Here is a 10,603-nt window from a genome sequence, read left to right as displayed (position 1 = left end):
TAACAAGCATAGTGCATAATCAACCACATAAATCTACATAAAGATTCAACTTGGCTCCCTTTACAATATGGTACAAAATGTTTTTTTTTTTTATATGTTTCATATTTAATTAATCCTACATCAGTAAACAACAGGGGCCTGGAAAAGGTTAAACTGATGTGCATGATTTTTAAACATCTCCATTAATACTGATGTGGATTGGGTTATCCTTACCAATTTTCTTACTCAGCATTACAATAGTGCTCAGTGTGTTGTTTTAAGAAATGAGAAGAATTTTGAATAACAAAAATAAAAATATTACACTGTGAGGACAGGTACCATCAGCCAAATAAGTGGTCTATGAATTTTTAAACAAGTTCCTTTCAAATGAATATGTTGCTAAAGTTGAACTTTCAAGTTGACAGACACGTCTATTGGCATTATTGTTTTGTGACATGCAAACAATTATCAACTTTAGGGTGGTAGACCACATATTTGGCTGATGGTGCAATAGAGAGATCTCTCTCCAGGCAGATGTTATGGCTGGCTGGGACAGAAGTGTGAAGAAAGAGTGTCAAAAGTTGTATTTATGCATCTGAGTTGAGAAACTTTGATTGTGTGATGCAGGATGTTGCAGTTGTTCTCTGTGACGACTAGATGGCGCTAGAAGTAGCAACAACACTATAATTTCATTCAGAAATTATGATCAGTGTTTTCTTAGCTATCTTAGATATGTTAGATAGATAGCTATGTGAGATTTTGCTTGCCAAATTGTGGTAGAGCATACATAACAAGTATTCTTCTGTGTATGTTCCTGCAAAAATGTTCCTAATTTGATTTCATCTAACATTGTAAGTATATTTTTTACAATATGGATATAAATCCTTTTTTTTTCACTCATAAATCTGCCTAATTATGTCTGTAATTATTATTTCTTTATATCTGCAATAATTGTGAAGCCAAGACATATAAGTACTATGAGGCTACTATGTATAATTTTGCCTTGCAAGTTCTGGATTAAACTGAGAGTTATACTTTGGTTTTATTCTTGTAACAATGGGTTCTTGTTTTTTTGTACTTGCAGGATTAAGACCACTTAAGAATGTTTCTGTCTTGAGTTTCTCTTGCTGTTCTCGTCTCAAACGAGCTTCTCTTAGTTTAAGTAACTTTTTATGTTTCTCATCGTTTTCTGCTTTGAGCTTGTCTTTTTTGCTCTTATGTTTATGACTTCTTCTTTCATGTTTTTTATAAGTTTTTTCAGTTGGCTTGGATGGTTTGGATTTAGGTTCAGTGCTACTTTTTCCAGAGCAATGTTGGAGGAATTTATTAATGGGATCTAGTTTTTGTTTTGACTTCCAAGTAACTTCCCCATTTTTTATATCACTTTCACTTGTCTTTGGCTTCCCATCTGCATCTCTAAGAACTAACTTTTCATAAGTATCTCTAATTTCGCTTGATCTTGAAAATCTAGATGCATCTGGTAACACTTCATACCAGTTTTTCTTTTTAAGTGCTTCATTTGTGTCTTGTCCCAAATACGTAAGGTAGCCAATTTTTTTCTCATAGTCTTCCTTTTTATCTTTCGCTTCTTTGTCATGTTCTTTATTTGATGTTGTTACAGCATGTTCAGAGTCAGAAAATAAATTAATATGCTCTAGTGGTTTACTCTTTTCTGGCTGCTCAATGTCAACAATACCCAATTCTAACAATTTCTGTTTACTTTTATGTTTAAGTACACTAAGTCGGGCTTCTCGGTCTGCATTTTCAATTCTCAATTTCTCCTCTTTTTCCTTCTCTGCTGCTTCAGCTTCATCCTTTCTCACTCTCGCAATATTCTCCTTCGTCCTGACATGCCATCTGTAATTTTAAAAAATTAAATATAAATTGAACTATGATATGAAAAAAATGGACAAGGCCATCTTTAGCAGCACTGGACATTTCAATTAATGGGCCAAAAGCTGCACCCCCTGTTCCAGTCTATATACCTGCTATGGTTTATATTCCGTAAGTTATTTTGACACTAGCATCGACATCTAAGGTAAGGTATATAGATACCAACGCATTTTAGAAGGGGGCCCCGTCACTGGCCCAGTCAGGGGCCCTGGCTGGGCTCCAAAGTGATCAATGGATAAAAGGGTCCTGTGTGTATGGCAATCCAAAACTTCATATTTTCTATTCATATATTTTTCTTCCTTATCAATTCAGTACTATGTAACCATGAAAAATTACCTCTTTTTGGGAAGAATATTCATGATTCAGTGTTTTTTGTGATTATTTCAACCTGAATTCGTCCAAAATCTTCAAAGGAGGACAAAAAGTGCAGTGCACTGTACAGGAATCAATCAAAATAAATGAAAATTAGTTTGTTTCTAAACAAATAATTAAATTCACACAGATAGATACTAGCGATCACAGACTATAAGAGATCTAGCGATACCAGTGATGGACGATATACATCAAATATACATCGATGAATCGATGTATTTTAAACCCTCAATGTATAGTAACGATACGATGCATCGTATTGAACCGATGATAATACTTCAGCAGGGCTACTATGAAACTCTTTCCCGTCCGGATAATACCGGGATGGAAATACCGACCCCGTTTTTCGTGTACCCGCCCATAGAAGCTACTGTCAGTTTCTATGAGCGAGTACACAAAAAACAGATCCGGTATTTCCATGTCGGTGTTATCCGGGCCGGGAAAAAGTGTCACCTTTATTTCAGCTAATATAGATAGTTATAGATCTTCAACTTCAACTTTTTTGTTTAGTGGCAATCGGTCGCTTTTGGTTAGCGTCCATTACTGCCAATGACACCTGACAGCAGCAAAGTGTATATTTCAGTTTGACATTTATTATTTCAAAGTTAAGGTCCGGTTCACATTACCAAAAATATATGTTGTCAATTAAGGTGAGGGCAACACTAACACACTTTGTTCTTTTTGTTTCGGTAATTAGCTTGTGTAATATATTTTTTTTTAATGTAAGTCAATTTTTGACTAGCGTGAGTAGCGTGTGCGCATTATTGATGATAATGTGTATATTTTTGCGTTGATCTGTTTTTTTTTAACGCTTATGTTGGCTAACACTAACACGTTTGAAAAATATTTAGAAAGTTCTAGTCCTGGAAATATAAAAATCCACAAAATTTCAATTGTCTATGGATTTTGGCTTTAGATATAATACTTAATTTTATTAAATACTGATTAAATGCGTCATTTGAAAATATACTTTGTAGTTATTAGACGAAGGCAGACTTTAATCAACAAATTGATTCGATCATTGCAGATAGAAACGTAAAAATTCTCAACATATTAGCATAAAATGGACGCGGAAAAACTTAGCTTGATACTTTGGTGTTAAAAAATTGAGTGAAAATTAAGTGAAACCGATGAAGATTATATAGTGATTGTTTGATAATTCACCATGTTACTTCTTTCACCATGACCACATAAGTCATGTAACTTGTTTGAAACCCGGACTTTATTTTGTGTTACTACTAAAATCGAGTTGTTTGATTTATTTATGCTTAAAGGTTATAATACATAAACTTAAGAAACGAAATATGGAAGTTGTTGAAGAACATTTAGGACATAATTCAGTGGCTGAAGAGGTGCAAATAAGTGCAAGTAATGAAACGGTTGGTACCGCGGAGGATGCTGGTGTTTCCCACAAGTCGAACGGTGTTGCCGAACTCGATGCCACGGCTAATCTCGATTTGGCGGCTACTGAAGACTGCGCAGCCCCAGATCTAGTAAATGTTGATAGCACAGCATCTCATAACGTTACGTCCTTGGTGATGATGAAAAGTTGCGAATCAGCAACAACTGTATCTGAAAATCCCTCTGCAGTAGAGTCTGAAGTAGTGGACTCCACTACAGATACTGTTAATCACCAGGACATTGAAATACAACCTGATAATGAGCCCACATCAAGAATCGATGAAGAAATTTCAGAATTATTTGTTGAGAGTACTGAAACTGTTGTAACCCATAGTGATTTACCAGTGTCTGAGGAATGTTTGATAGATAATGCGGAACCAAATGATGCAGTACAGTTCAAAACTGAAATTTTAGTGGAAAGAAATGAGAATGATGTTAATGAGACTGATCAAACTGGTGTAAACAGTGAGGTGCTTGATTCCTCGAAGCATATTCTTAGCGAGTTGAGACAAAATCTAGAATTGAGTGATGTACTGCACTCTGAAGTAGATAATATGGAAAACAATAATGGTTCTACAAGGGAAGAGGTATTAAACAAAGAGGAGTTGCTGGATATATTGGAAGGAAATGATGTTGAACAAGCTGATGATCAGTATGTGAAGATCATACAAGCAGATCATTCTAATATTAAAACTGTAGAAGCTCAGATGGCTTTAAAACAACTGACTAGGTTAAAATCAACATCAAAACAGAGAAGAAGCTTTGAAAGGTTACCACGCAAGAAAAAAGGTGACAAAAAGTTCTCACAAAATAACAGTAGTACCACTGAAACTAAATTGAAAACAGAAAAAGCATCTGAAGTATCTGCTGATGAGAGTGAGACTAGTTTAGAGCAGAGTAAAGGAAAAAAAGATAAGAAGATTGTAGGTGTAGCTGGTTATGTATCAGATAGTAAAATTAGTAAGAAAGATAAAAAACAATCAGAAATGACATCAGGAGGAGAAGAAGTGGTTCCAGTAGAATCAGCTAAGAGTAAAAAAGAAAAGCAAACATCAGTAACAAGAACAGATGAAACAGAATCTTTGCAATTAGATACTAAGAGCAAGAGAAATAGAAAGGCAGTTGATACCAGTTCCAAAGTATCAGAAAACCCTTCTTTGGAAAATAAGGCTAAAAAAGATAACACTGTTACAAGTAAAGGTAATGCAGAAGTAAGTCAAAACAATGATATATTGGAGAGTGAAAGTAATAAACCAAATAATATAAAGGAAAACATTGTAAATGTGTTGGTAAGAGACTGGGAAGATGATGACCATGAACCATTAAAAGATGTTGCTACTGAGAAACACTTAGAAGAAACGGAAAATCTTGTTAATTCTACTGAGCAACTAACAGTAGCTCAGGAGGTTGTAGTAGATCATGAACCCATTGATGGGTCATCTATGGATTCGTCTGCAAGTTTTGTCAGTGAGGGACAAGCCATGGCAAATAAAAGTGGGGATGAGAGCCAACCACAGCGCAGACTTGGTAGAGTTATAAAAAAGAAGGTAATATTTGATCCAGATAATCCTGATACATTTACAAAAGGTAAACTAACCAACAAAAACAAAGAAACATCTGACAAAGAACAACCTACCCCAAAAAGAAGTAAGATTGAAGTTCAACAAATGCCAAAAGCAAAGTCCCCGCCTGGAAAATTACACTGGAAGAAGCCTCCACCAAAAGCAAGTAAACAAACAAAAGACTAACAGAAGTGGATAGATTGCTGATGGACGAAGGAGCTGTGAACATGATATACCAGCTTACTCCTGAAGCCCCAAAAGGTAAAAAAAATATGAGGACCAAAGCAGAGTTTATTAAGAAAATTCAGAGCTCAACACCAGAGACTAAAGAAATGAAGTTTAGAGAAAGAAAGAAGGAAAGCATCAAGGGTGAAGAGGCCGAAGCTAAGAAAATAGCAGGAGGGAAACAAAGAGGATCCCTGAGTAGCTCAGTTAAGTCAATATCGGTTTGTGAAGATTTTGAAGCTCACAGTGCAGATGACTCTATTATCTATCGCCGTCATTCTTCAAGCTCTTACTCCAGCAACTGTATGAGTCCCCTGCGTGTGAACGAGCTGGACTCGAACGGCGCGCCAGGCGCTGCGCGTGTGTCACGGCAGCCTTCAGACACTCAAAATATTTCCATTGCTGATGAAGAATCTGTCAGCCAAATATCTGATGTATTCATGTTAGATGTGAATGCAACTTCGCCAAATGAAGTTATAAATAAAACAGATTGTTTGTCCATCAAACAAAAATTAAACTCTAAACTGTCTCATGTTCTAAGCAAAAGAAAACGTGAGAGTATGAAGACTGACAAACCTGCTAAGCAGAAAAGAGTCTCTGCTAAACATGATGAAGAAAAGAAATCATTGTTAAGAATGAGGTAGCAACAGGATTGTCCAAGCTCAAGACATTGACTGTTACATTTGATAATAATCTAGCTGAGATTAGCGTTAAAAGAAAAGAAGATCAGCAACAGTACAATATTCAGGTTTGTAAATCATTTAAATTAATCATGTTTGTAATTAATGTGCATATATATATATATTTATAAGTTTTTTTTTGTTGACAATATTATAATTTTTCAGACGCTGAGGGATTTAGATACTGCCTTCGCATGTATTGACAGAATGGATCATATAGCTGTGACGTTGCTGACTTCTGAATGTGGCACTTTATGTTCATCATTAGATTTAAGTTCCATATTAAATGACGAAATGGAAATAAGGACCACAAATGCATTCAGTTATGCAGAAGCTATAAGGTACTAGAATACAAAAATAACACTTTTTTTGTAAAAACAAACTCATATTCCATTCCAGTAGCTTTTCTGTTTCATTTTGTTCTTACTCATTGAAATTAGTACATTCAAAGAATCATTTATTGAGTCTACACCATTCAGTTTTACTAGGTTGGCGCTCAGCGGGTTTGTCAGTTGCAGTAGCAGCTTTTAGAGTAATTCAGTGATTTAGTTTGATTGCACACACTTAACACAACTTTAAAATTGGTTTGCAATAAAAACAAATGCGCTTGAATAAAGACTTGGCTTTAAAGGTCTTGTTACCATGCCATAAAATCCAAAAAAAAACCAATTGTTTCTATACACTAATAATAATAAAGTAATAATTTATGTGTAATGTATGTATGTTTTTTATAATTCTGAATTCCACACCTGAAAAACTTAGTTAAAATTCTACAAAAAATCAGAAAAATCTAAATATCTCTGAAATTGATGACACTTGCTAGGGTTCTGTTTCTGTTTGGTAGCAGGTGACCTGCCCACCTCCCTTTTAAATTAGTTGTGTAACTTGAGGAACAGGAGCCAGAGATGCTGATGAAATAATAAAAAAAAACTAATGTTGTAGGTCGTTGATGAGCACAGTGGAACAGCACAGCAAGCTGCTTTGCTGCGGCGTGTGGGGCCTGTGTTCCGGCGTGGGATTGGCGCTGGCGGCGCTAAGCGACGTGGCCGTGGCGTCAGAGTTCGCGCGCTTCGCTCTCGAGGACGGCCGCGTGCCTGTGCCGCTCGCCACCGTCGCCTTTACTTCGCACATACGCCGATTTCCCAAACCCTTGGTAAGTCTTCCCTGTCACCTTGTTCATTGCGTGTGCTACCAGGTAAACACTGTGGTGAGCGTCTCGGCCGCGCCATGAACAATAAAAACGCTCGCAAGCGCATGCCCGTCCGCGTGTAGTTCGCGACTTAAGGGCCTCAGCATGAAAATACTTACTTAGGTACTCCACGGACTCAACGACCTGAAGTGGATACGATTTGACGCCAAGGCGCCCCATCTTCTCTTACTTCTTCCTTCCAGTTTATTTAGTTTATGAAAATAAATAATAATTTATTTTTCCTGGTTTGAATTAAATAATAGACTTCAATTTTATTCTGTGGTATTTATTTATTTTCATGTAGGTACGCCATAGGTTAACCTTATTTTGCCTGGTGCCCCATTTGAGATTTTTTTTTTCCGAATCTTTCCCTTTTAGTTTACTTACTAAGTTTCTCTGAGTGTTCTACCACTGCCCCTCTGAAAGCTTTCAACGCTCACAAGGGTGCACATTGAGAACCGCGCGTTATAGTTAAGACTTTCTGTAACAGCTTTGTTATTGTAGCTTTATAAAAAGTAAGATGTTCAATGTCAGTAAATTTAATAATCACAATGTGTCTAATAACGATAATTATGGATGATTGTAATTGGTTACCTACCTGGCGTACCTTAATTAGGTCCTAGCCAAGATGCCTATGCAAACTTAAACGCTACCACGCGCGACCGAGTTTCTATTTCAAACCTAATAGCACTTCTAGGCATCTTGTTACTAGTGGGATGCTTATTGATACTAAGCGGCCCCTTAATTCAAACTAAACTAAATGAATTCCACAGCTAGACAGTCTGGTAGTGTTTGGGCACCAGCTGTCAGCGGCAGAAGCGCTGGCGGGCGGGCTGCTGAGCCGCGTGCTGTGGCCGCTTCGCATCGAGAAGCAGCTGCGAGAGCTCGCGCGGGACATCGCCAGCCGGCCTCGAGGGTAACTAAATCTTCACTTATTAACTTATTATAATAATAAATATCTGAAGAGTTGTCAGACTTAATTGGCATTGGGTAGGCATATGTGTGTGGGTCAATACTAGGATAGGCAGCTTAGATTGCGCCGCGCACCGACCGCTTCACGCACGCAGCAAGCCGCGCACTGCTGTCCCTCCTACACCAAGGTAGGCACTGCAGGCGCTACCTACCTGCTGCCTAGGTACTCATGCAATGGGTAGAATAAATTGCTTGTAGAACCGACGGCCGATGGGCACTAAGACGAGCGCGCTAGAGTGGCGATCGCGAATTGGAAGACGTAGCGTCGTAAAGCACCCAACAAGATGGACCGTCGACATTCCAATTACAGACTGACAACTACAACAACAACAACTACTGACTGAGTCTGTCTTCAGTCCCACGATTGGTATTTCTCTTACTTTTCGCCATCAAACAAGTCGTATACATTTACATTTAAGTTTAAATTGCAGCCAACCAAAATATAAATATCTGCCCTGACCCATTGATCGAACCTCAAGCTCTGTAGTCAGGTTCTCTAAACACTCTGATATCTAGTCGACAACAACAAACACTAGCTAGTGTCAAGGGCAGACCTCTTGAGGGGAGGTTTGACCTTAAAGGAGGCCTAGTAAGTTATTCTTTGAGTAAACAATAAGACTTTTAACCATTTTTTAATTAAATATTGAACACAAAAAATAACAGGCCTAATTTGACAAAATTAAAAGTAAAAGTATTACGAGAATCTCAGGTAGTTGATTCAAGCGATTTTATGAGAGGTGGTTCTGATTATTCGGTACTCACTGGCCTACACTTCCCTGGAGTCGGAGAGAAGAACCCGGAGCGAAGAGGCTGGCCACAGCAGGGGGGCCTGGTCCAGCTGAGTGGTCGTCGGTGCCCGAGGTCAAAAGGGGCCTTAGGGCGGCAGGACGCGAGCAGCCTGGACAAGTGTTCCACGCCGGAACGATCAGGGTCTGGACGAGCCAGGAAGGATGTGCAGTACTCCGGAAGTTAAGGCCGTCAGGGCTTAGTGTCAGGTTAGGGCGTAAGGGCCGCCTGAGCCGTGAGAAGCTTGTAGGCCGAACGGAGCTTTGAAAGTTGTACGAAAGGTTTGTAAGCCGTACAAAGGTGTGGATTGAAAGCCGTACGGAGGTGCCCCTGTATTAGGTGTGTCCGTTGTGGTCCAGTGTAGATTGTTTGCCAGTCCACTCCTTCTGCGCGATGGCCCAACTCTAGGGTGTGCTGAATTGCAGTGAGTGGCAGAGACAATCATAGGAGTTACAGGCAGGCAAAGGAAAGTGATTCTAGTTTTATATAAATTATTTAAAAAAAACAAAAGGTAAAAATAAATAGCCTAAGTGACCGTTAAAATTTGAAATACAACAGTTCACTAAATACCGTTAGAAGATTACATTTGAAATTAAACGTTTACTTAGCTGAGTTTGAATTTATTTTTTAACACCTGTAAGCATCCGTTGTATAAAGTAATAAGCATTAACATAGGTCTGAGTTTATAACAACGGATGAGAAGAAATTAACAAGTGTTTAAAATATTAAGTATAAGAAATGTTTGAAATAAAAGATTCCCTGGCCAGGGGAAGCCTTCAGTTCATTACACAATTAAATTAAAAGAAAATAATTCTAATAAAATACACAGAAAACACAAAGAGTTAAATATCGGAGAACTTACCAAGTCTGGCGTATGGAGCTTTCGAGGAGAGCTGTTTAGTGTAGTGTAAGCTGTTGAATGTGTGTTTTACAGCTGTGCTCAGCTTTAAGGGCGAGAATATTACAGTTAGAATTCCCCGGTCACAGCTGATCGACAGCACCCCCCTTGGCCGAAAAAACGGTCAAGGGTGAGTTGATTATAGATATATTTTAGTCGTACAAACTCGTGTAGTAAATGAGTGTAATAAAATGCCTACTTTTATAAATAAATAAGTAAATAATAAATAAATATTAAATACATATTATTACGTAAATAAATGAGTCAAGAGAAAACTACGGTGGCGACCTCTAGAGTTCGTCCGTCATTCTGCTCAGAGATCCCCTTATTGAAATAAGCGCCTCTAGCTTACACTGACTAACTAACAGATGTCAGCGATCGCGCTATGTGCATCGTGGACAGTACGCGCCCGTCCCTCCAAAAGAAATTTGAGCCTCATAGCAAATTTCGATAAAAAAAAATACACTATGACATAACGCTTACATACGTCGTCTCTCATACTATGATCATACTTCTACTCTCATGTCGGGTCAAACAACAACAGAGGCTTGTTGACCCTTATGTCAAAGGAATAAAATGTGTTAATGGAAGGTGGACGTTGTATGCATTCATAAAAATGTAATTATAGACATTAATTAAATCCGTG

The 10,603-nt window shown here is 38.0% G+C and overlaps 2 protein-coding genes across 2 annotated transcripts; one reads left to right on the top strand and one right to left on the bottom strand.

Annotated features, from left to right (window-relative positions):
• Window positions 1-17: 17 nt before the first annotated feature.
• LOC141437451 (leukocyte receptor cluster member 1 homolog) lies at window positions 18-2,531 on the bottom strand. The gene is made up of 2 exons (XM_074100828.1): window positions 2,209-2,531; window positions 18-1,836 (listed from the first exon to the last, which is right to left on the bottom strand). The coding sequence occupies exons 1-2, from the start codon at window positions 2,229-2,231 to the stop codon at window positions 966-968; spliced, it is 894 nt and encodes a 297-aa protein (XP_073956929.1). The 5' UTR covers window positions 2,232-2,531; the 3' UTR covers window positions 18-965.
• Window positions 2,532-3,289: 758 nt separating this feature from the next.
• On the top strand, window positions 3,290-8,221 carry LOC141437212 (uncharacterized). The gene is given in 6 exon segments (XM_074100466.1): window positions 3,290-5,379; window positions 5,382-6,043; window positions 6,046-6,180; window positions 6,278-6,453; window positions 7,055-7,265; window positions 8,075-8,221. Coding segments are annotated over 6 exon segments (3,162 nt in total). The 5' UTR covers window positions 3,290-3,548.
• Window positions 8,222-10,603: the final 2,382 nt, after the last annotated feature.

This window comes from Choristoneura fumiferana, chromosome 17, assembly GCF_025370935.1.
Source record: "Choristoneura fumiferana chromosome 17, NRCan_CFum_1, whole genome shotgun sequence".
Lineage (NCBI taxonomy): Eukaryota > Metazoa > Arthropoda > Insecta > Lepidoptera > Tortricidae > Choristoneura > Choristoneura fumiferana.
This window is presented reverse-complemented; position numbering and strand designations above follow the sequence as displayed.

Coding starts and splice junctions, on each gene's coding strand:
- LOC141437451 (XM_074100828.1), bottom strand. CDS start 2,231: ATGAATATTCTTCCCAAAAAGAG. Junction 1,837..2,208: donor AATATTCTTCCCAAAAAGAG/GTAATTTTTCAT, acceptor TTAAAATTACAG/ATGGCATGTCAGGACGAAGG.